The following is a 26289-nucleotide window of genomic DNA, read 5'->3' as shown; positions in this document are numbered from 1 at the left end:
ATATTATAAATGTCTAACTACAACAGAGGACAGGGGAGTATTTTTTTCCCTGTTGTACAAAAACTATGCTGGGCCACAAACTGCAGTAATCAAAACAAAGAGGAAGCACTTCAAACGCTTTTCACAAGACTGGTCATGGTTGTCAGGGTTCTGAGGACAATCCAGCAGCAGCAGCACTGTAAAAGGAAGACTCTGCGAAGTCTACAGAAGACGGGAAGGCAGGCACCTCTGAAAAATGCTGTTACTACAGAGCGCCTGGGTGAATCAGTCAGTTAAGCGTCTCACTTTGGCTCAGGTCATGATCTCAGGGTCCTGGGATGGGGCTTCACACTAAGTGGGGAATCTGCTTGCCCTCTGCCCCTCCCCCTGCTTGTGCTCACTCTCCCTCTCTCTCTTTTCCTTGCTTTCAAATAAATATTTTTTTTTAAATGCCGTTACTACCACAAAAAGTGGTTAAGACAGGGATTCATGTTAGAACCTGGCTAAGCCTCTAATAGGACTATTGAAGACAAGTCAGGTCTTCACAACTCTCAACTTACAAAAGTCTTCTAAACAAAATTAGGCCTTTCATTTCACTTTTGCATCCTCCCGGAGTCAGTTCAGTGTTCTAAAAATCAACAGGGTTTTGTATTCTGATGTCTATTACTTATCATACACCAGCTTTGAGTTCCTTACAAATTAGCAAGCATGTCTTTTATATTTTCATTTACTTCTTTAATCCATTTTGGAGCCCAGAGATCATCAGAGTCATCTCAGCTATTTTTGAATTCTCTTTGGTACTCACTCTATATCTAGACCCCTCCCAAAAAGGAAATTAGAGTCATCAAAGAGTACAAAAACCTGAGGGGCTAAGTGAAGAAAAGAACTATGTAACATGCAAAAGTTAGTAATAATGTGGCCAGAGAAAAACCAAAGTATGGTTTGGCGAATGGAGTAATTCAGGCCTGTTTTAAAACGGGATGCGGGGCCCCTGGCGGCTCTGTCGGTTAGGTGCTCGACTCTTGATTTCAGCTCAGGTCCTGATCCCCAGGTCATGATATTGAGCCCGAGTCAGGTTCTGTGCTCAGCAGGGAGTCTGTTTGAGATTCTCTCTCTCCCTCTGCCCCTCCCCCCACCCCACACACATGTGCGCACACGCTCTCTCTCTCAAATAAATAAATCTTTAAAAAAAACAAAATATGATGCAAAGCTTCTGCATAGCACTGAGCTTTCCAAAGTACAGTCCGTGACCATGGATGGCAATGGGGTTGCTGAGCAACGAACCAAAAACTGAGGAATCAGTAGTGCTACGGTTGGCTTAGGGCCACCCAGTCTAGACATTCATGTGAATCCAGATCTAAGAAACGTTAGGGCTGCAAGACATCCCGCTTTGCGCCCTTTGGCTCCTTCTGTAACCAGTCGAAATGAATAGGAGTGGGTTCACATCCTTCACTGTTACTACATTTAACCTCAATAATCAGGGCAAAGCTGAAATAAGCGAAGGACTCTTCCTTATCGGCCAACCTTCTCCTTGAAGGCATATACATACATACATAGAGATATATGTATATAGATAGATAGATATAGATATATTATTGTATACAAATATATATATAAATTTAAGGAAATGAGAAGCCCTAGGCCCAGGAGAAAAATAAATCCTCCTTGGCATCCTGTTCTGCGAATATCTCCCAATGCGAAATAGCTCAGAGGCAGCCCCAGCACCGGAGAGGTTAATCGTACGTGCTTAAAGAGACTCCGGGTCAGCCTAAAGCCAGGCTCTGAAGCAGATTAGATCTAGCCCTAAGAAGCACAACAACAAAGATTACAGAGCCAGAATTTCGACATGGTCCAAACCCTGACCCCCTGGGACGAGACAGATTTCTTACATGATGAGCCTCCCCCGCCTACACGGCACCCCTTGATAATGTTTGCCCAGAGAAGCGTGGCTTACAAGGCCCTCCATTACCTGTTCCCTGTCTCCCATTCTAGGTTCATCTATGTTATTCTCTCCCTTTCTCTCCAAACTTCAGCAGCTAAACTGGCCTTCTTTTAGTTCCTTATATATCCCAAGTTCTGTCTCCTGAGTATTTAGAAGTTCAACTCTCACTATTGCCAATAAGCTCCAGTAAGTGTGACCCTCATACAGTTAATAATTATGAACTCTAGACTCAAAACAAAAGGAAGTTACATAAAAACATTGGAGTGTACAAAATCAGGCAGACTGTGGAGGGAGAAGACACTTGTAAGAAGGGTGCAGCATGTGGTGAGTTTCCAACTTGCTATGACCTTGATTAGACCACAGTCGGCACTATGGGATGGGTTGTGGTGGTGGCGTGTGTGAAGCAGTGAAAACTCTGATTCAAAACACTGTAGTCTTTTTAGACTGAAGAACCAGAAAACAGATTTTGGACAACCACAGCCAAATAATTTTCAATAATGTTGAAAAGGAGAAAGGAAGCTTCACATTTGGTGTATAAACTCTGTCCAAATCTTTGGCTGATTCCTGAGGCACACAGGTGCCAGGAAGAATGCAGCCAGCCCTGCTAAGGATAAAAGAAAGTGAACTGACATGAGCTACTGCCCAATGTAGGTGAGAGTTTTTAGTTTTAATTTAGCCAAGTTAACTGACCACTAAAACAAAAGTGTCATACACTTTGGGGATTAGAACAGAATAGTAATTATTGGGGTGCCTGGCTGGCTCAGTCAGTAGAGCATGTGATCCTTAATCTCAGGGTCATGAGTTCAAGCCCCACATTGGGCATGGAGCCTACTTTTTAAAAAAAGAAAGAAAAAGAAAAAAAGAAAAAGAAAAAGTACATAAAAACGAATGTATATCTCAGTTATCATAAAGTAAACCCCATACAACCTCTCAGGGTAAGAAACAGATCTGACATGAGCTCCCCCGTGTAGCCTTTCTCAATCACTAATCTGTTTCTCGTCCCCAAAAGTATCTACTATTTTTAATTTCATGGTAACTTTCTTTATAGTTTTTTAATCTAAGCATTTATCCTTACATGTAATAGTTTAGCTTTTTGAACTTCCTGAAAATGGAATCATACAGTATGTCTTTTTTGTGTCTGGACTATTTTGCTCCACATTAAGCTTATGATTTGGTAGCTACACTTCATTAATTTTTAACTTTAGTATTCCAGTGAATGAATATATCATAATGTGTAATAACCATTTTGGGAGCATCTGGGTGGCTCAGTCAGTTAAGCGTCGGCCTTCAGCTCGGGTCAGGATCCCAGGGTTCTGGGATTGAGAACTGTGTCTGGCTCCCTGCACAGCGGGGAGTCTGCTTCTCCCTCTCCCTCTGTCTCTCCACCCTGTTCATGCTCGCTCTCTCTCTTGCTTTCTCTCTCAAATAAATAAAATCTTTCAATGAATAAATAAGTAAATAAATACTCAGCGTATTAGAAATCCCATTACTCCACATTGTCACCATTTGGTATGAGAAATCATTATAATACCAGATATAATACCAATAAAATAGAATTAGCTCTTCTCATGGGAAGATAACTGCCTCCTTGTGGTTTCAATTTGCATTTCTCTGATGACAACATTTTCATATGTTCGTGGGCCAGTTGGATACCTCTTTTTGAAAGTGCCTCTTTACCTTCTTGATTAGTTTTCCATTAGGTGGCTATCTTGCTTTCATTAATTTGTAGAAGCTCTGCTTATACTCTGGATATAAGCCCTTGTTGGTTATGCACTGAATCTTCTCCTACTCTGTGGCTTGTTCTCTCTCTTACTGGTGTCTTTTGATGAAGAGAAGTTTTAAATTTAATGTAGTCAAATTCTTCAAACTTTCCCTTTGTAACTTTACCTTTTGTGCCTTAAGAAATCTTTCCCCACCCAAGGTCAAGATAATGGTCTCTTATATTATCTAGAAATATTACGCTTTAGTCTCTCACATTTAGATCTATGATCACGTGGAACTGACTTTTATATATGGTGTCAGGTCAGAGTAAAGTTTAATTTTTTTGGGGCGCCTGGGTGGCACAGCAGTTAAGCGTCTGCCTTCGGCTCAGGGCGTGATCCCGGCGTTCTGGGATCGAGCCCCACGTCAGGCTCCTCCGCTATGAGCCTGCTTCTTCCTCTCTCACTCCCCCTGCTTGTGTTCCCTCTCTCGCTGGCTGTCTCTATCTCTGTTGAATAAATAAATAAATAAATCTTTAAAAAAAAAAAAAAAGTTTAATTTTTTCCAGATAGGTACCTAATTTCTTCAACATCATTTATTAAAACACCCCTTGCTACTGCTTTGTGATACCACACTTGTCATAAATATGTAATTGTTCTCCTCGTTTTCTGTGCCATTGCTCTATTTTTCAATCCTTGCACCAATATAGATAGTTTTAAGTCAGGAAAGCAAGTTCTTCTGCTTTGTTCCTCTTTAATATTCTCTTGATTACTTTTGATCCTTCACATTTCAATATGAATTTTGCAATCAGTTTGACAAATTTCACAAAAATAAGTGAATAAATAAATTAAATCCAATCAGGATTCTGATTGGGATTGAATTCAATCAATTTTGAAAATTGACATTTTTATCACATTGAGCCTTCCAATCCATAAATACAGTGTATCCTTTCACTTACTTATTAATTTTTCAATAGGGCTTTATAGTCTCCTGCAAAGAAGTCTTGCACATTTTGTTGTTGTTCTTAAATTCAATGCTATTCATTGATTTTTTTAAAAGATTTTTTTATTTACTTGAGAAAGAGAGAGCATGCAAGCGGGGAGGGATAGAGGGGGAAAGAGAGAATCAAAGCTAATTCTACACTGTGCACAGAGCCCAATTTGGGGCTTGATCCCATAACCATGAGACCATGACACGAGCCGAAACCAAGCGATAGACCCCTAACTGACCGGGCTAACCATGCACCCCCTATTCGTTGATATTTTTGATGCTATTTTATATATATATTTCCATCTCCTTTTCTAAGTCTGCTTCTAATGTAGGAAACAGATAAACTGGTTTTACCATATTTACCTTGGTTCTCTCTTCTTTCCCCATCAGCTTCATGAAAATGCTGCTCTACTGTTATCTTGCTTTGTATGCTGATATTCAGAAATCTGATGGCAACTTGATTTTTTTTTCTTTTCTTTTATGACTATCTTTTCGCCTGGGGACCCAGGAGGAAGCTTTCTATCTAAGGCAATTGATCTCTCACACTCCAGTAACCACCATATATACTTTCACATACACAAACCTACCATCCTAATTGTTGGCATAATTTTTGACTCATCAGTCTCTAGTATCTGTGTCTTTCCTAACTGTCTTCTTGTTTTCCAACCTTGACTTGACCACTGCTTTTTCAGTAACTCTAGGGATTTAACTTGATTCCTTCTTGATAGCTTTTCGGTCCAAGGTTTGGATCTGCTAGTCTTGGTTTATTCCTCTGTTGATGATCAAAATACCTGAATAATATTGTTTTAGTTTTACTTTGCTTGAATGGAATGGCTGAGATAACATCCAAGAGGATAAGTTTCATAAACAAGTATTAGATGTTGCCTCGAAAACTCTACTTCATCAACAAGTGTTTAAAGAAAGAGAAAAAAAAAAAAGTGGTTGTAATAGTAACAGCAGGGAGTTAACCGGCAGAGTGCCAAGCCTGAGATTTCTTTTGATACTGATTTGGATGCTAAAAGGAAATTAACATAAATATCTTCTATTTTAATAGTCAAGAAATGCAAGAGGAATTTTTAAATAATGGGAGAATTTTTCAGGGAAAAAAGCTAAGAAACCTCTGAAAAAGTCTATTCATTAGAAAGAAAAGCTAAGCGCACACTAGGTTTTGTGAAACTCCCTAGAAAAGAAAAATGTTTCTCAAGAAATGTAAGCAATAAGCAGAGGATTAATACGGATAATGATGCAAAAATCATTAGCAAAGGTACTTTGTAATTAGTAAGTAGAAAATAGGAGAGGATGTTAAGCAATTTGTTCAGAAGACCTAAAAGATAATGTCTTGGAAAAAAGGCTAGTGACCCTTTTTTAGACAGTTCTTCCAAATATATTTTTTAAATAGTCTTGAATTTCTGGGGCACCTGGGTGGCTCAGTCAGTTAAGCGTCTGCCTTTGGCTCAGGTCATGATCTCGGGGTCCTGGGATCGAGCCCATCGGGCTCCCTGCTCAGCGGGGAGCCTGCTTCTCCCTCTCCCTCTGCCGCTCCCCCTGCTCATGCTCTCTCTCTCTCAAATAAATAAAATCTTAAAAAAAAAAAAAAGTCTTCTAACTTCTATATAGGGAATAATGAAGACTCCCTGACCTGAAGCATAAACTTGTCCAAGTAGCTAGGCAAAAGCTGATATTAGGCCATATTTTGTGACTTTCTAAACTGCTAACAGTGTTAGAAATCCTAATAGAACTAATTTCTAACTGCCTACACTGTAGCCCAAGCATTGTTTTGCAAGGTTATTGCTTAAAACTTGGGATGCATTTTCTCATAGAGGTAAATTAGATATAAGCTTAGGTCCTAATGACCATAAAAGCCCATTAAATCCACTCTATACTTGAACTACAATACAGATGACATTATCAGACCTAACCATCATGTATAAGGAGGTTTGTAATGCACTTCATGTCCCATCTGGGACTACAGTCTCCCATCCGGGATGCTGGAATACAAGAGACCGTCTGAGATAAGGTCTCCAGGGAAGGGGTAGGTGGTATGATTGAGTGGGATGGGAGGAATAAGAACAGACTAAGAGTTCCAGAGGGTTGGGGGCTCCCCAAATTCTATTCTGGACTTACTTATATATCCCAGGCAACGCTCTAGTTACTCTCTTTATATATACTCTCTTTAGAAAAGGCATCCCAGGAGAAACAACAATTTCTCATATGTAATTTTTCTTTGCTTAAGAAAGATGGCTTCTACGTGGCTGCTTTAGCTCAGTAACTTTCGGTGTTGGCCCCGTGATTCTTACCTGTACTTCAGCTTGCCGTTCTCTTTTGACATTAAGTAGCTGTTTTTGAAGAGATCTTATCTGTTTTTTTCCTTTTTCCTCCCTAGAAGAAATAAGAATGATTTGTTTAGAGGAGTGCTTCTCAAACTCTAGTGTGCACAAGGTTCACCCCCAATGTTCAAAAACAGATTCCTGGGCTCTACCTCAGAGATTCTGACTCAGTAGGTCTGGGATGGGGCCCTGGAATTCACATGTCCAATAAATTCTCTGATGTTGCTAATGGTGCTGGTCCATGGAACACACTTTCAGTCACAGTTTCTAGAACACTGCGATTTTGTTTTAGTAAACCAGAAGAGGAGTTTTCGGTTTATGTGTTGTTATGTAAAATAGCTGTTGCTGCAAAAAAGCTAAGAGGAGGAGGAACAGGAAGAGAAAAAAGGAAGGGCAGGCATTCTCGTCCACCTAACCTTCCCTCTCCTTCACTTGGGGTCAGTTCAACATTGAGTCCGAAGGCTCCCTCCACATTTTCTCTCACACAAGTGTTTCCCCTGATGAATAATCTCATCTCGGCATCTCTCAGATGACATGACTTAACACACCTGTCATGGTCATACAAACAGTAAATGGCAAAGTAGGATTCAAATTCAGGACTATCTGAATGATAATTCTATTTACCTCTAGTAATCCCATTATCTAGGTTTAAAGAAAAACAAAATAACAAAACAATATAATAAATAAAACAATGTAAGAATAAACAAAACAAAATAAAAACTGTCCTAGCTCAGGCTGCCATTACAAAAATATCAGATTGGGTGGATTATAAGTAACAGAATTCATTTCTCACAGTTTGGAGGCTGTGAAGTCCAAGATCTAGGCACCATCAGATTCAGTGTCTGGTGAGAAACTGTTTCCTGGTTCACAGATGGTCATTTTCACTTGCATCTTTATATGATGGAAGGGGAGAAGCAGCTCTCTGGGGTCTCTTTAATATGGGCATTAATCTCATTCATGAGGCCTCTACCCTCATGACCTAATCACTTCCCAAAAGTCCCACTTTCTAATATCATCATATTGAAGGTTAAGATTTCAACAAATAAATTAGGGGCGGGCAGGGGTGGGGTACGCAAACATTCATCTATAGCAACAATCAAAACACCTTACCACTAAATAGCATCTAGATAAGTGTTGCTATTCAGGAATGTTTAGTAAGCATGTGCTTAACTAGAATCTTGAGATTGAGACTGTCATTGCGGAACTACAGATTATGTAATTCCCTTTCATAGATGACAAGAAACAGATAAGAAAGATGCAAAATATTTATCTCTAATAATAAATTCAGAACCCTAGGGTTCAGTTAAATTCAGTTAAATAAATGTCATTCACAATGGAAACTAGAAATTAGTGGAGTATTGCCTTCAAAATTATGAGAGATGATTTTCAATCTAAAAATCTGTACCTAGTCGAATTACTAATAAAGCGTGAGGGCAGAAAAAGATATTTTCAGACATGTAGATCTTAATATATTTAACTTTCATGCACCCTTTGTTCAATAAGTTACATAAAGACATGCTCCAACAAAATGAAGGAGTCACACAAAAAAAGAGGAAGAATGGGGGTCTAGAAAACAGGATCAAAAGGAAATCTCAGGAGATGAGGGAAGGCCCAGGACCATAGCAATGCTGCAGGTCCTAGGAGCAACAGCAACAAATAGGAGAAAAAGAACAGAAGAAAGTCGCAAAAGGAGAAAGAAAGAAAGAAAGAAAGAAAGAAAGAAAGAAAGAAAGAAAGAAGACGACTTAGTATGTATGACTACACTTAAAGGGCTTCAGGGCTCTGGTGAAGAGTTGGGTGCTGGATTTGGAACAGAAATGCCAAAACAAGCAAACAAACAAAAACTCTAGGAGAAAAAAAAGCTGTTCAAGAAGGAAAATTTAATCGTTATATATACTGTATGTCCCATCTGTGAACTATTAACACATAATAATCATCATCAAAATACTAAGTATTAACTTAACCAAAAATGGTGCTCTAACTATTCTAGGGGCATGGAAAAACCCAATAGAGTATATCTAAAACTATATTCCCACTACTGTTGTTTGTCATTAGGAAGAAAACTGGCCAGTGGGGAAAATGAAAAATGGTATACTATTAATTTTTTTTAAAGATTTTATTTATTCATTTGCACAAGCAGGGGGAGCAGCTGGCAGAGGGAGAAGCAGACTCCCTGCTGAGCAAGGAGCACGATATGGGCCTCGATCCCAGTACCCTGGGATCATAACCTGAGCTGAAGGCAGACACTTAACCCACTGAGCCACACAGGTATCCCAGTATACTATTGATTTGAAGATAAACATTTCTTATATGTTTATTGGCCCACTATGTGTCCCCTTCAGTAAACTGTGTTTTCCTATCATTTTTAGATATGCCAAATCAAAGGATGTCTCATCTCTCTGGATCGGACTACACTTTGATTCATCATCACTAAAGAAAGGAAATTTCAGCATACTAAGAGATAAAGACCAGTCAGCCCACTTTTTATTCTCTATCAAAAGCAATGCCCAATTAAAACAGCAATGAGGCCACTAGACACGACCGAATAGAATGGCAGAAATCCAAAGGACTGACACCACCAAATGCTGCCAAGGATGTGGGGCAACAGGAACTCTCACTCACTGTTGGTGAGAATGCAAAAGTCAGTTTGGCAGCTTCTTATAAAACTATGCATACTCTTACCATAACAACCTAGCAACTATGCTCCTCGGTATTTCCTCAAATGAGTTAAAAATTTACGTCCACACAAAACCCTGTACATAGAGGGGTGCCTGGGTGGTACGGCGCAGGCAGTTAAAGCGTCTGACTCTTGGTTTTGGCTCAGGACTGACTGCAGGGTCATGAGACTGAGCCACGCATCATGCTCCACACTCAATGTAGAGTCCGCTTGAGTTTCTCTCTCCCTCGCCCTCTGCCCCCTCCTCCCGGCTCTCTCTCTAATAAATAAATAAACCTTTTTTAAAAAAGAACCCTATACATAGATATTTAAAGTAGTTTCATTCAATAATTGCCAAAACTTGGAAGCAAACAAGTTGTCCTACAGTATGTGAATAGATACATCCAGACAATAAAATATTATTCTGTGCTAACAAAGAAATGAGCTGGCAAGCATGAAAAGACACAGAGGAACCTTAAACGCATAATACTAAGAGAAAGAAACCAATCTGGAAAACATATGTACTGTATGATTCCAACTACATGACATTCTGAAGAAGGTAAAACTATAAAGACAGAAAAAAAAAAAATCAGTGCTTGCCAGGGACTCAGAGGGAGGGCAGGAGGCATGAACAGGTAGAACACAGAGAATTTTTAGGGCAGTGAAACTATCTGTATAAAACTGGAATGGTGGGGACGTCCGGATGGCTCAGTCAGTGACGTGTCTGCCTTCGGCTCGGGTCATGACCCTAGGGTCCGGGAATCGAGTCCTGCATCGAGCTCCTGGCTCAGCAGAGAGCCTGCTGCTCCCTCTGCTTGTGCTCTCTCTCTGACAAATAAATAAATAAAATCTTTAAAAATAAAAATAAATAAAACTGGAATGGTGAATGCATGTCACCAAACGTTTGTCAAAACCCATAGAATGTGTAACACAAAAAGTGATACCCAGTGTAAACTATGAACGTTCGTTACTAATAATGTATCAGTACTGGCTCATCGATGACAACAAATGCACTGCTTTAATGTAAGATGTTAATAAGGGTATATAGGAACTCTATTTTCTGCTCAATTTTTCTATAAACCTGAAACTGAAGTCTATAAAAAAAAAAAAAAAGCAATGCCCAAACAATACTCACACAGTATTTAAGTTATGTACACCTTTCTGCCACAAACGGGAATAGTGCCGGTGTTGTCTGCACATTTTTAGTGACCTATATTCTACAGATGAGTTCCAATAAGGAGCATCCAGGTTACGGCTTCAGCAAGGGGAGGGGCTGTTCCGGCTCCTTTTGTTTGCCTTTCTAGAGTAGAGACTGAGTGACCACGATGAAATTAATACCTCATACATCTCCACCTTCTGACCAAAACCTCAAAAGCCTTAAAACCTGACAAATTTTCTTTCTTTTGCTTTGAAAAACTACATGGTCTGTCACATCTGAATAATACTAAAGTGGGATACATATTAAAAAATAACCGAGGGGTGGCTGGCTGGCTCAGTCAGAAGAGCATACCATTCTTGATCTCGAGGTTGTGAGTTTGAGCCCCACGTTGGATATAGAGATGACTTAAAAAAAAAAAAAAAGTGAGAATGATTCTTAACCAAACGGGGCTTAAGCAGAGGATTTTTACATGTTATTAATTCTTACTCAGGGGCAGATACGTACGCATCTCACAGGTAGAATGCATACTTTAAGCATGTCCTTCACACCCTCCACTCCTGGAAGAAGGAAAAATCATTTCATGGCAGGCCCTCGGGGCTTTCCCCAAGACTCACTCATCACACTTATCTTTTACCCATTTTTCTATTTACATACTGGTACTTTTCTTATTATTTTGTAAGACTTTATTGTTAGTGAAGATCATTACCACCAAGAGAATCCTCATTTAAAACTAAATAGAGGAGCTGAGAAGAGATGGATGGAGAGTGAATACTGATGAGTACAGGCTTTCTTTTTTTGGAATAATGAGGATGTTCTGGAAATAGATAGTAGTGATGATTACACAACTGTGAATATACCAAAACACACCAAATTGTACACTTTAAAAGGATGAATGTTATGGTATTGACAAAGACTCTCTCCTTGACCAAACTAATCAGGCTCCTCTGAGCCGCCTTCTCTACTAGGCATGACCTTGGCCCCAGTCCCTGCCTTCAGCCTGCATAGCCCAGTTTAGCAAGATTTCTATTAAGTCAGTTTAGAGAGAATCCCCCACCCTTGACATCTGATCACCCTGGATATCTGACCAAATTCCTCATCCGCCATCCTTGATGTCTAAGCCTTTGGTCTGCTTTCAGCAAGAATCCTGTTAAATTTGTTTACAAAGAATCCTCCACTCTTTATGTCTCTTAGTAATTTTCCATCCACTGACCCTCTCACTGTTCTCACTGTCTAGAAATCCTCAGCTGCCTTTACTATATTCAGAGTTGAGCCTAATCTCTCTTCCTATTACAGCAGTCCTGAATAAAGCCTTCCTTACCATTTTAACAGGTCTGAATAATTTCTTTAACAGTATACACATTTTATCTCATAAAGCTCTTATTCAGGAACTAAATAGACAATCTTGTCTATCTTATATCTAACACTAGGTATGTGATTTTAAAAGTGCCAATTACACAATAGTTAAAATACTAAACAATTTGTTACTGATTTGTCCAAATCTAGATATAATTTTCCAACTTAAATAAGTCTAAATTGATGCCTATCTATTTAGAAGAAAAATTAAAAGAAGAAATTATCATACATAATGACATATGTAAAATAAATCATTGGAAAACTGTCTACATTATTTTCTCCCTTCCAAATAGTGGTACATATATTTCTTTTTTATTTTTCTTACTTGATTAGCTTTTTTTGAAATTACTAAGTAACAAAATGTGCTCACAATGTTAAATCTATAATAGTAGCTATTATTATTATTAGACACTATGTGCCAGGAACTATCCTAAATGCTTTACACGTATTAATCAATCTCACCGTCAAAATATCCCTAGTACAGAGTTTATTACCAATTCTAAGGGACAAAGGAAGAGAAAATAACTCAAGGAAAAACAATTCCTGTGCAAACAAGATAAACACGCTCATCTGAGTATTCAGGGTTCATATACAAAAATTTATCTTGGTCCCCACATCATTTGATTGCGTTCAATTTCTTAGAGTATGAAAATCTTTGGAATTAGTTGAAAGGCTCTGGAAAAGAACACTTCCCTTGGCATGCTTTTTATTATCACCTGCTATCAGGGATTTTCAGTGAATTCAGTCTTAAGAAAGATTACTATAAAGGTATCCAAATCGGTAAGGAAGAAGTAAAACTTCCACATTTGCAGATGACATGATACCATATATATATATATATATATATATATATATATATATATATGGTATGTATCTCAAACCCAAAGATTCCACCGAAAAACTGCTAAAATTGCTAAGCAAATTTAGTGAAGTTGCAGAATACAAAATCAGTGTACAGAAATCTATTGCATTTTTAGACACCAATAATGAAGTAACAGAAACAGAAATTAAGAAAACAATCCCATTTACAATTGCACCAAAAATAACAGACCTAGGAATAAACCTAACAAAGAGATGAAAAACCTGTACTCTGAAAACTATAAAACACTGAAGACGGAAATTGAAGACAATAACAAGAAATAGAAAGACATTCCATGCTCATGGATTGGAAGAACAAATCTTGTGAAAATGTCTCTACTACCCAAAGCAATCTACATATTTAATGCAATCCCTATCAAAATACCAACAGCATTTTTCATAGAACTAGAACAAATAATCCCAAAATTTGTATGGAATCACACAAGTCCCCAAATAACCACAGCAATCTTGAAAAAGAAAAGCAAAGCTGGAATCATGACAGAGCTGTAGTGATCAAAATAGTACGGTACTGGCACAAAAACAGACAGATAGATCAATGGAACAGAACAGAAAATCCAGAAATAAATCCATAATTATATGGTCAATCAATCTTCAACAAAGCAGGAAAGAATACCCAATGGGAAAAAGTTTCTTCAACGAATGTTGGGAAAACTGGGCAGTAACATGCAGAAGGAAGAAACTGGACCGCTTTCTTACACCATCTATAAAAATAAATTCAAAATGGATTAAAGACCTAAATATAAGGCCTGAAATCATAAAAATCCTAGAAGAAAACATAGGCAGTAACTTCTTTGACATTGGCTGTGGCAACTTTTTCTAGATAGGTCCCTTGAGGCAAGGGAAAAACCAAAAATAAACTATTGGGACGGCATTAAAAAAAAAAAAAAAAGCTACTTCACAGTGATGGAAACAATCAAGAAAACTAAAAGGCAACCTACAGAATGGAAGAGATATCTGCAAATGACATATCTGATAAAAGGTTGGTGCCCAAAATAAAGAACTTCTAAAACTCAAAACCCAAAATAATCCAGTTAAAAAATGGGCAGAAGACATGAACAGACATTTCTCCAAAGACATACAGATGGCCAACAGACACATGAAAAGATGTTCATCAAAACTTACCATCCGTGAAATGCAAATCAAAACTACAATGAGGGGGCGCCTGGGTGGCACAGTGGTTAAAGCGTCTGCCTTCGGCTCAGGGCGTGATCCTGGCGTTGTGGGATCGAGCCCCACATCAGGCTCCTCTGCTGTGAGCCTGCTTCTTCCCCTCCCACTCCCCCTGCTTGTGTTCCCTCTCTCGCTGGCTGTCTCTATCTCTGTCAAATAGATAAATAAAATCTTAAAAAAAAAAAAAAACTACAATGAGGTATCACTTCACACCTGACAGAATGGCTAAAATCAACAACACAAGAAACAACAGGTGTTGGTTGAGGATGTGGAGAAAAAAGGAACCATTTGCACTCTTGGTGGGAATGTAAACTGATGCAGCTACTGTAGAAAACAATATGGAGTTTCCTCAAAAAGTTAAAAATAGAACTACCCTATGATCTAGGAATTGCACTACTAGGTTTTTACGCAAAGAACACAAAAACACTAATTCAGAGGGATACATGCCCCTCTATGTTTATAGCAACATTATTTACAATAGCCAAGATATGGGAGCAGCCCAAGTATCCATCGATTGAAGAATGGATAAAGATGTTACATACACAACGGACTATTATTCGGCCATAAAAAAGAATGAAATCTTGGCATTTGCTACAACATGGATGGAGCTAGACAGTATTATGCTAAGCAAAATAAGTCAGAGAAAGACAAATACCATATTTCATTCATTCATTCATATGTGGAATTTAAGAAATAAAACAAGCAAGCAAAAGAAAAAAAAAGAGAGAGAGACAAACTAAGACACAGACTCTTAACTAAAGAGAACAAACCCATGGTTACCAGAGCGGGGCAGGTATGGGTTAAAAAGACGATGAGGATTAAGGAGTGCACTTGTCATGATGAGCAGGTGTTGGAGAGAAGTGCCGAATCACTGTATTGTACACCTGAAACTAATATCACACTGTATGTTAACTAACCAGAATTAACATTAAAAAAAAAGATTACTGTACAATAGGAAGAATATTCTTGACATATTGTAGATACACATAACTGAAGCCCAGAAATCTTAATTATTGTCCCAGCAGAACTAGGATTAGCACCTAAATTTCTGAGGTCTATTTATCTTCCCTGGGAAGCACAAATTTGATTTGCTTTAGAAATCAAGAACCTCTGGTAAAAGTTTTATGGCACTTTAAAATGCCACACAGCAGGGGCGCCTGGGTCTGCCTTCAGCTCAGGTCATGATCCCAGAGTCCTAGGAGTGAGCCCCAAGTTGGCTCCCTGCTCAAAGAGGAGTCCGCTTCTCCCTCTGCCCCATCCCCGCTTGTGTGTACGCTCTCTCGCTTGCTTGGTCTCTCACTCTCTCTCTCAATCTCTTGCTCACTCTCCCTCTCAAATAAATAAAAATCTTACCAAAAAAATACAACACAGCAAATAAACCTAATATTACTCGCACCTGGCAATGATATCATAGAAATGCATTTTGTTTTCCCTCTCTTTGCCCAGGGCTTTCAGGAGACTGGTGAAAGTGCCTGACTCTTCCAACTCCTGCATGGTATTTGTAATTATATCACTGAAAAATTGCCTGTAAGGAGACACAAAAAGGATGAGTTAATAAGGTATATTTTCTTACATTTACAAAGGGCTACAGAAGTCACACAGGTTAAGATGCGGGATGAAAATCATAACTAAGTCGGAATGACTCCTGGAATGCAAGAATAGTTTAGCATTAGAAAGTCTATATTCAACACATAAACAAAAGCAAAGGGGAAAAACCATATGGCCATCACAACAGATGCAGAAAAGACATTTGGCAAAATTCAATATCCACTCATTTGAAAATAAACAACAAAAACTCTAAGCAAACTAGAAATAAAAGAGAACTTCCTTAACCTAACAAAGTTTACATACCAAGAACTAACAAACATTGAATGTACAGTATGATATTATGTATATAATATTTAAAAACATATAAAACTGTATTGTTTAAATAAAACACATACATACCTAACAAAAGTATCACAAGAGAATGTAAGAGAATAACACCAATTCAGAAGAGAGTTTGTCTTTGGGGGAAGAGTGAGGGAGCTAGCATCAGAGGCTCCAATTGTATCTTAAATATTTTATTAAAAAAAAACCTCTAAAGTAATCATGGTAAAATGTTAAGATTTGGTGGTTCCACACAGAAGTATTCATTATTTCATTCTTCATATTTTTCTGCATTTTAAAAATATTTCATAATTTTGCAAAAGTTAAGTCATTTTAAAAAAAATTTAAAGAGCTAATGGGGCACCTGGGTGGCTCAGCTGGTTAAGCATCTGCCTTCAGCTCAGGTCATGATCTCAGGGTCCTGGGATGGAGCCCTGCATCAAGCTCCCTGCTCAGTGGGGAGTCTGCTTCTCCTTCTGCCACTGCCCCCCCCCCCAGAAATAAATAAAATCTTTAAAAAAATAAAAGAGCTAATAAACCACTCACATTTTAGAGATGAGTAACCCAGGCTCAGGAAGGTTAAATGACTTGCCCAAGGTCACATAACTAAATTGAGAAAAAGGTAGAACTATATAATCCAGGCTTCCTGACTGTTGCTTTTTATTTTATTTTTTAAAGATTTGTATTTATTTATTTGAGAGAGAGAGCAAGAGAGCACAAGCAGGGGGAGCAGCGGAGGGAGAGGGAGAAGCAGGCTCCCTGCTGAGCAGGGAGCCCCACTCAGGGCTCAGTCCCAGGACCCTGGGATCATGACCTGAGCCAAAGGCAGATGCTTAACCAACTGAGCTACCTAACTGCCCCATCCATTACTTTTTATAATATCCTCATAGGTACAGAATTTTAAAAACTACTATTTAATGTTTTCATATAGAGTCACTAAGAATTACACTCACTATTTTACATAATAATTTATTGGCAATAGTTCAAACAGAAAGATTCAATAACTATATCAAGAAAAAAGTTAAGTACACCAAAGTAAAAAAAAACAATTGAAAAGATATGAGCCATCTCACAGAGAATGAAAAAGACATGAACTAGATTGGTGTTTATAAGCAGGACACCTTTCTGTCATGTATACAAATCTGAGCCAGACTGATTTCACAAGAAACATTACCCCTCTGATGCAGGGGTTAGCAAACTTTTCCTATAAAGGGGGAAATGGTAAGTATTTTTGGCTTTGCAGGCCACAAATTCTCTGTTGCAACTACTCAGCTTTGCTACTCAGGAAAGCAGCAAGAAACAATATGTAAACAAATGGGCAATGCTGTATTGTAATAAAATTTATTTTCAAAAACAGACTACAGGCTGGATATGGCTAGTGGCCCCGGGTAATTTCTATAAATATTCATTTACCAATTCTTACCATAACATTACATCGTCTTTTAAACTTATCAGGCTTCCTTGTCAGCAAGCCTGACAAAAAACTGAATAATGAGACAATGGAAACCGAGACTGCTTTAAGAAATTCTCAGGATTAAAACTCAGCTTAAAAGTTGGCTACCTGGATGGTGTCTCTTACTCATGGATAACGCATCACAACAGCTACCAATTTGTGCCAAGCACTTGGCTGCAGCCCTGTTTTTAATCCTCACACTGATGCTGCAAAGTTGCCAAAATTATTTTCACTTGTAAAAACTGGAAACAAAGGCTCAACAACTTGCCCATGATCATATAGCCACCATACTTTCAAATGTACCACACTTTCTCTAGGCAGTCTTAGCTAATCCCACTATCAGCAGTATCTTTGCATCTAATGACCAATCCCTAAGAGGAGACAGCAGTCAGCCACGCTTGCACCCATTTTTCATCCATAATGAATATACTATTACATTTCTGAATATGCTCTCCTTCTTTACCTATCCATCTGAATTTTCTTCAGTATTTCCGTAGACATTATGGTCTGTCTTGTAGGTGTTTTGAAGACAGGATCTTGCATTTTGTTAAACTCGTCGGTATACTGGCTTTCTTTTTGGATTTCTGGCAACTTGGTTTCTTCTTTAGGTAAGAATGGAGTGGATATTTTTGAGATTCTTGAGGTCTCTGAAAGTTTTTCTAAGCTGTTGTTTTTCTTCTAAAAACAAGAAATGATGTTTTATGTAAGACAGATTTTAAAAGAGTAAAGAAACAATGCTACACCAGGGCTTCTGCCTACATTTTTCAACCTCACCTCTGCCACTTATATTCAACACACAAGAAAACTACCCTTTTCTTCAGCCACGTAAATCATGTCCTGCTATTTTGTTCCTTCCTGCCTTTAGACAACATTCCTCTCATCTTCTTTCCTCAACTTACAGCGGGGAAACATTAAGACTAAGATTAAAGGTAAAGTTATTTGTGAAATATCTCTATTAGCAGATATTTACCACGGTGAAATTATTTCTATAAATGTCTCCATTAGGCTGTAAATTCTATGAGGGAAGGGACAGCGTCTTAGAGATCTTGGTTCACCTCAAATTCTTTTTGGAACAAGACTGCATAATAAATGGAGCCATCTTTATAGTCTCATTGCTTAGAACAATGTCTAGGGCATAGAAAACTCAAATGTTCATTGAACAAATGAATATGAAATATAAAGAATGAAAGGAATATCATAGCAAAGAGCATAATTTGGTAAAATTAGTGGTGTGGTATACATTTCGAAGGTCATTGGGGAAAAGCCAAAATAATTCATTTTTCAGACCGAAACTTGAACACTAAGGGGTAGGCATCAACCAGAGGAATAGCGTATGTCTTTTAATTGATCATTCCTATTTAATCTGTTGCTAAAAGCTTCAGCTTTTAGTGATTATACCTATGGACTCTGAAACCAAACTTCCTTATTTAAATCCTGGCTTGCTTTCTTACTAAACCATACTGACTTAGACAACGGTTTAATATCTCTATGCCTCCATTTTCCCATTGGTAAAATAGGGATTATAATACCTGCCCTCACAGAGTTAGAGGATTAAATAAATTAATATACATAAAGCATTTAGAACAGCACACAGAACTACGTAAGTGCTGCACTTGTTATGATTACTTGAATTCTTGTGCCGATCCTATGCACAGAAGAAAGGTTTATCTGCATATTGATACATAAAGCCTAGGTCCTCCTTAGCTAACTTCAACTAGCCCAGAAATGTTAAAAAATGATCCATGAATGGTTAATAAACACAGACTCAACTACATTTTTCTTTACATCAACAATAAGCAAAGATTCAGATCTGAGGAAAACATTTGTAGGCAAGAACAAAACAAAATGCTGCCTTAATTAAGAATTAAATGTTAAGGGGCGCCTGGGGGGCTCAGTCGGTTAAGTGACTGTCTTCAGCTCAGGTCATGATCCTGGAGTCCCAGGACCAAGCCCTGCATCAGGCTCCGGGCTCAGTGGGGAGTCTGCTTCTCCCTGTAACCCTCCCCCCGCTTGCGCTCCCTCTCTCTCTCAAATAAATAAATAAAATCTTAAAAAAAAAAGAATTAAATTTTAAAATGTTCCTTTAAATTAAAATTAATTTGACTGGCTACAAAGAGAACAGAAAAGTAGCATTTTCAACAGTTAAACTGAAACTTACCTGGACTTAAGGAAAACCTTAAGGATGGTTATTATTTTAGATCTCGCCTAGATAGGAAAGGGGAAAGTGTAAGACCTAGGAAGCTCCTTCTTTTTCCCTATTTTTCCTTTACCTTTATGCTTGGGCATCTGGAAAAGGAGGCAACTGTGTCAAGCAGCCTGATTTACTGATTACTACAAATAACATGAATTTTTTAAAGAGAGAACCTAAAGGAACTAGCTAAATGTTTTAGTCCATTCACTAAAAAATATATATATATATATTTTTTAAAGATTTTATTTATTTATTTGACAGAGAGAGACAGCCAGCAAGAAAGGGAACACAAGCAAGGGGAGTGGGAGAGGAAGAAGCAGGCTCCCAGCAGAGGAGCCTGATGCGGGGCTCGATCCCAGAATGCTGGGATCACGCCCTGAGCCAAAGGCAGACGCTTAACAACTGCGCCACCCAGGCGCCCCTCACTAAAAAATACTTTTATGTAGCACACACTATGTACAAGGAGGGTATTAGACCCTAAGGGAAAAGATAAGAGAAACAGTATCCCTACAGGGGAGCTCTTCCCAAATTTTGGCCCAATTGCTCCCACTTCTGGTAGAATCTGGTACATTAGTATATTTTTAATCATTCTATTCCATGATATTACCAATGAAAATCTATTTGGAGATGTCCTTAGCTATAAAAATAGCTATAAAGGAGGGAGAACGCTAACTAACCTTTCATCCCAAGGTTGTTCTAAGACTAAACAATATGAATGAAGCCTTTGGAGAAAGAAAACATGCACATACATACTAAGGATTTAAGATATATATCCTATGCCCTTAGAGAGCAATGGCATTGTAAAATTTGTAAGTTAGAACCACTAGTATTATGAAGTAAAAAAACAAAAAATTATTTTAAAAGACTCGCAATTTTGTAAAATTGTGGAACTAACTTATACTGAGGAAAGAGCTGTTAAGCTTCTATTAATCAAGAGTGGAAAGGGGGTAAAAAAAAAAGATAAGAGTGTAAGCCTTTATTATATACACTACTGTGAAATCATAAGCAGGGCCTCTGTTAAGTCAGAAAATCTTGTGGGTGAAGATCACTATCATAAACCAGAATAAAATAGTGCAAAAGTTTTGTTCTTTAATTTATTGAAATGGTGACCACTGCTGAATTGTTTATAAATTTGGGTTTTCCATCCTCTCTTGAGTTTCTACGAAGGCAAATTACCCTTTTTTAGCCTGACACAGTAAGTATCATTGATAAGTATCATAAGACTTTATCTTATTAACTAAATACCTTTTTATTTTTGATTCTTACTGAAAGTATACAATGAACAGGAAGGAATCCCTAGACTCTTCTTTACTATTTATTAACTAGATTAATGTATGAATTAGACTTTTATTTTAAATGCATTGAAAGGCTTAGTTCTTGGGTTTCCAATCTCTTCACCTTTCATAAATTGATTAAAAAATTAATTTGTTACAAAATTCTTGATATACCCATTAATGTCATATTAAAACTACCCCAAAATTCATAGAATGTTAGCATTGGCGGGGATGATATGGATCGTTTAGTTAAAACTCCATTACATGTTAGGAGCCCCTGGTTTGCACAGTCAGTGAAGCATGCGACTCTTGATCTTGGGGTTGTGAGTTCAAGTCCCATGCTGGGTGTGGAGGTTACTTAAAAAGAAAATCTTAAAAAAAAGACGCAAAAAGCTCCATCACATTTTACAAATAAGAACATAAAGACCAAGAAAGTGAAATGAACTGTTCATAGTACACAACTAAACCGCAAAGATCTCCTGACTCCAAATCCAGTGTCCTATTAAAATTTTGTTTAACTTTTAAACGTTAATAAAAGCTTTACAAAGCCAGACTATACATATAATAATAATAATAATAACAACAACAACAACAACAACAACAATTTAAAAATGGTAAGGTGCAATGAGAGGGAAATTTAATTATCTAGTTACAATAAATACGAACTTCTCTTCTGTTAGATGTAGAAAGCAATTTACTCTGTTGTTTATACAGCAATTTTCATTTGTTAAGAGATTCAGAAATAATGTATGCCGTACAAATTATATAATATAATTTTGCTGAACATAATAAATGTGTATTTGTACTTACAAGTTTTTTTCCTGGAGCGCCTGGGTGGCTCAGTCAGTTAAGCATCTGATTCTTGATTTCAGCTCAGTCATGATCTCAGGGTTGTGAGATAAAGCCCCATGTCCAGCTCTGCGCTGGGAATGAAGCCTGCTCGGGATTCTCCCTCTCCCTCTCCTGCCCCTCACCCCCCACCCCCACTTGCTCTCACGTTCTCTCTCTTTAAATAAATAAATAAATAAATAAATAAATAAATAAATTCTTTTCATTTTATATCTATAACCTAAGTTATTAAAATTTACAAGAGCTTGGGGTGCCTGGGTGGTTCAGTCAGTTGACTCTTGGTTTTGGCTCAGGTCATGATCTCAGGGTCCTGGGATGGAGCCTGCGTAGGTCTCTGTGCTCAGCGGGGAATCTGCCTGAGGATTCTCTCTGTCCCTTTCCCTTTGCCCCTCCCACGGCTCATGTGCTCTCTCTCTCTCTCAAATAAATACACATATCTTCAAAAAAAATTTTTTAAAGAACTTAAGAATTTATAAAGATTTTGCTCACTACCGAGTTTTTTGATAACTCAAATAGCATTTTGAGGAGGAGTCTATAACATCACTGAAAATGTAATGGCTGACATAATGACCTGGCTAGATATTCACAAAAGCAGGCTGCAACATATTCAACAATACAACAAAGTCTTTTTAGAATAAAGAAACACTGAGAAAGTCCAACTGAATCTCCTCCCGGGAGGGTTCAGTTAGCTTTCAGCAGCTAAGAAATATAAGATAGGTGGGGCAATTCAGTAAATTGGCTACTCTCAGTATATATACTGTATTTATACTGATTTACTATAGGCCTTTTTGAATAACACCAACATAATGGAAGAAAAGGATATTCTGACTGGAAATGTATCTTGAGCTAGAGTTATTTCACTCCATCAATTCAGAGTATATATCTCAGGTAATTACTATAGCCCTTTTTATCTGAGATAAAAAGGTGCTATTTCCCATATTAAATTTGATAGCATAAGTACTATAAGTGATAGAGAAGTAAAAAGGAAAGAAGGCAAAAATTACATAATGGTGAGTGCATATACCATGCTGATACTTTGTCTTCTTTCATACTGAACTGGCATGATATAGTTTAGAATAGAGAGCTGGGCTGTGGTATCATCCAGAACTGCGGAGATCCTCAGCACATCTAGAATGGAAAATGGCTCTGTGATTTCTGGGATGACTTCTCTGTCTGCTTCCTCAGCTGTTTCTTCTTCTTCTTCTTCTACAGCACTGGGTGGCTTGCCTGTCACTGACACTGTCACCTCAGAATGCCAGACTTTTGATGGAAGATTTGAGGCTTCTATTTGGCCTCTAAAAAAAAAGAAAGAAAGAAAAAATAAGTCAGCCACCATATGTTTAAAAATTGCTTCAACTCAAAAGCATAGGCAGCATATAGATTGGCTCCTATGAAGTCCATATCGTCATATAACCAAGATAAAGAATGAGAGTAGGAGTTGACATGTGGTTCTACTAAATATCTCCCTGTGACATCCTGACCAACCAAAGGCAAGCCACTTACTGTTCAATGACTCTACGTAACCCATACTATGGGTTAACCAATTTGAATTTGAGGGGCACCTGGGTGGCTTAGTCGTTAAGTGTCTGCCTTCGGCTCAAGGCATGATCCTGGCGTTATGGGAACGAGCCCCACATCAGGCTCCTCCGCTATGAGCCTGCTTCTTCCTCTCTCACTCCCCCTGCTTGGGTTCCCTCTCTCGCTGGCTGTCTCTCTGTCAAATAAATAAATAAAATATTAAAAAAAAAAAACAATTTGAATTTGAGCCCAACTTTTTTTCTGCAACATCTTTAAATGCTAATCAAGTGTCTCATGATTAATGAAAAACAGAATGTGGCAGGAGTGCCTGGCTGGCTCAGTCGGTGGAGCATGTGACTCCTGATCTTGGGGTTGTGAGTTCAAACCCCTCATCAGGCATAGAGCTCACTTAAAAAAATAAGTACATTAAAAACAAAAACAGTATGTAGTAGCCAATCTCCAAAATGGTCTTTATGATTCTTATCTTCTTGTATTCTTTATTAGCGTGTCCCCCACATTAATAGAACCAACTAATCTATGTAACCAGGAAGATACTGTGGGTTCTAAGGTTAAGTGATAAAAAACATTGCAGCTTCTGCCTTACTCTCTCTCATATATCTCTCACTCTGTAAGAAGTCAGCTGCCTTGTCATGAGGACACTTAAGCAGCTCTTTGGAGAAGTTTGTGAGGGTGTGGAATAAGGCCTCTTGCCAACAGCCAGCATTAACTTCCCAGCTCTGTAAATGAGCCATGTTGGAAGTAGACCTTCCTGCCCCAAATTTTCAGATGCCTGCAGCCCTGGCCAACTTCAATCTTATGACGGACCCTGGGCCAGAACCATCCAGCAAAGCTGTTCCCAAATTCCTGACCCACAGAACCAATATAAAATAATAAAAGTTGATATTTTAAGTTACCAAGCTTTGGGGTAATTTGTTCACAGCAATAGATAAATAAATAAATTTAACATAAGGCATAAACAGATAAGTAAATAAATATGTATACAAAATCAATTGGAATTTTGAACATACTCTTCCATTCTTTTTAAATTAATTGTAACTTCCGTGGTACATTTACAATCTCACAAAAAATGCAGTCACCTAAAGTGGGAAGAAAACATTGAGATTAGTTTAAGGGAGTGTTGAATGACAATTAAATTACTTCTATACCCTTTTAATAACAGAAAATTAAAGAATTACAAGAGTGGCAGCTTATCCCTTCTTTTTGCTTATTAGAACAGACCCAGAGATGGAAGAACCCCTGACATCATGTGATGCAGGACTATTAAGTAGTCAGCTTAATTATTGACAAAAGCAATTATTGATAAATGCAATCTTTGAGTCTCTTCTTATGGCAAATTAACATACAACATGGTTTTTGTATTTTTATTATATTCTGATTTTTAACTGGCAATATCTATATAATAGAATTACTTTTCTGTTATTCTGATTCCTAAATTATTTAATTTGATCATTCCACCTCACTGATCTGCCAGTTAACAAAATTTATTGCACCTGGACTTAGAAGAACACTGGAGATTGTATTTAGAAAAGCTGTATTTCTCCTGAAAATCAGTTCACTACTACTATCAAGATGTTACCCCTCCATAAGCCAAAATCCTTTCTGCTTAAACAAGCTTCACAAGGAGAACACCCCATGGAGAATTTTGCTCTATGCTAAATCAGTAATAAATGATAAGTTTCCAGTATGATTTTGTCCACAACAAAGTGATCCTAAGAAGGGGGATACAAATATATCTCATACAATAGAAGTCTCATACATAAAAATGAAAACATATAAAACAGAATCTTTATGTAAATTTAAAAAAAGATACTCCAAACTAGCCAAACTTTCTGGTACAAGGGCAGTCTTAAGAGGAAGTATCATGGTGTAAAGAAGATTTTGTTCTTTTGATGTGTTGTTGTTGTTTCTCTATTTTTCCTTTTTTTGGGCTTGGGGCATATATAAATGTGCTTCATGCAGGTAGGATAGGGCTATGCTGATGCAGTAGCCAGTGTGTTTGTGCTGTTCTGGCTTCTCATTCCTCAATGCTAGAAATCTGGGAGTCATGCCTCCTTCATGTTTTTAAATTTTTTTTTCTTAAGACTTTATTTCTTTATTTGAGAGAGACAGAAGGAGCAAGGGGAGGGGCAGAGGGAGAGGGAAAAGCAGACTCCCTGCTGAGCAGGGAGCCCAATGTGGGGCTGGGATCATGACCTGAGCCAAAAGGCAGAGGCTCAATTGATTGCACCGCCCAGGCGCCCCCATTCCTCCTTCATCTTGACACAAGCATTTCCCAATCCAAACCATCACAAAGTCCTGCGGATTTTATCTTCTATTTCCATGTCCCCCAATACCATGCTGGACCTGACAGCTGTTTCTTGCTTGAACAACTCTAATAGTCCCCAAACTGGAAATGATCTTTTTTCTTTTTAAAGAATGATTATATATTATTTTTTATTTTGCAAATGGAAATACAAGTGAGGATGTAAAGCATCCGGAGGTAAGTTCTAAAGAAGGAGCAAGAGTTACCTATGACAATGAACAGGAAGGCCCAGCAAATAGCATTTCACAGAAAGCAAGTTTCTTATGGTCCAGAAGATGGAAGAATAAAATTTTGTTGTTGTTTGTTTGTTTTTTAAGGAAATGGCTGGTGTACCAATACCTAAAAGAGATAGCTCATTATTTAATCTAGAGTATTCCAGCTCTAACTTTGTAATGGGCCCTTAGGCTTCTCATGATTCTTAGAAAAACTGTCATTCCCCAAATATGCAATTACCTTGCTATCCTCTTCTAAAAGTCAGTATTAAAAACAACAACTATTACTTTAAAGGGAAAAATATGTAATCAAATTTCCAAATGTTTCATTTTAGTCTATGTTTAAATATTTTGCATGTTTAAACTGAAATTACACTTCTAATGGTTTTCATTTCTCTTCAATCCAGCCCAAGTTGTATTTTCCTTTTTTAAAATTTAAATTCA

The 26289-nt window shown here is 37.8% G+C and overlaps 1 protein-coding gene across 3 annotated transcripts in view; it reads right to left on the bottom strand.

Annotated features, from left to right (window-relative positions):
- IQCG (IQ motif containing G) overlaps window positions 1–26289 on the bottom strand; it is a 45687-nt gene that overhangs the window by 16645 nt on the left and 2753 nt on the right. For all 3 annotated transcript variants that reach the window (XM_008708407.2, XM_008708409.2, XM_008708410.2), the window contains exons 2-6: window positions 24339–24407; window positions 22817–23087; window positions 17942–18156; window positions 15553–15681; window positions 6910–6991 (exon numbers count right to left, since the gene is read on the bottom strand). In XM_008708407.2, the coding sequence (XP_008706629.1) occupies window positions 6910–6991; window positions 15553–15681; window positions 17942–18156; window positions 22817–23087; window positions 24339–24346 (705 nt within the window). In that variant the 5' untranslated portion in view covers window positions 24347–24407. The remainder of the gene's footprint in view (window positions 1–6909; window positions 6992–15552; window positions 15682–17941; window positions 18157–22816; window positions 23088–24338; window positions 24408–26289) is intronic.

The sequence above is a fragment of the Ursus maritimus genome, unplaced genomic scaffold, assembly GCF_017311325.1.
Source record: "Ursus maritimus isolate PB19 unplaced genomic scaffold, ASM1731132v1 scaffold_4, whole genome shotgun sequence".
In the NCBI taxonomy this organism is placed as follows: Eukaryota; Metazoa; Chordata; class Mammalia; order Carnivora; family Ursidae; genus Ursus; species Ursus maritimus.
Note: the sequence above shows the minus strand (reverse complement) of the source record. Positions and strands in the feature narration are given on the sequence as shown.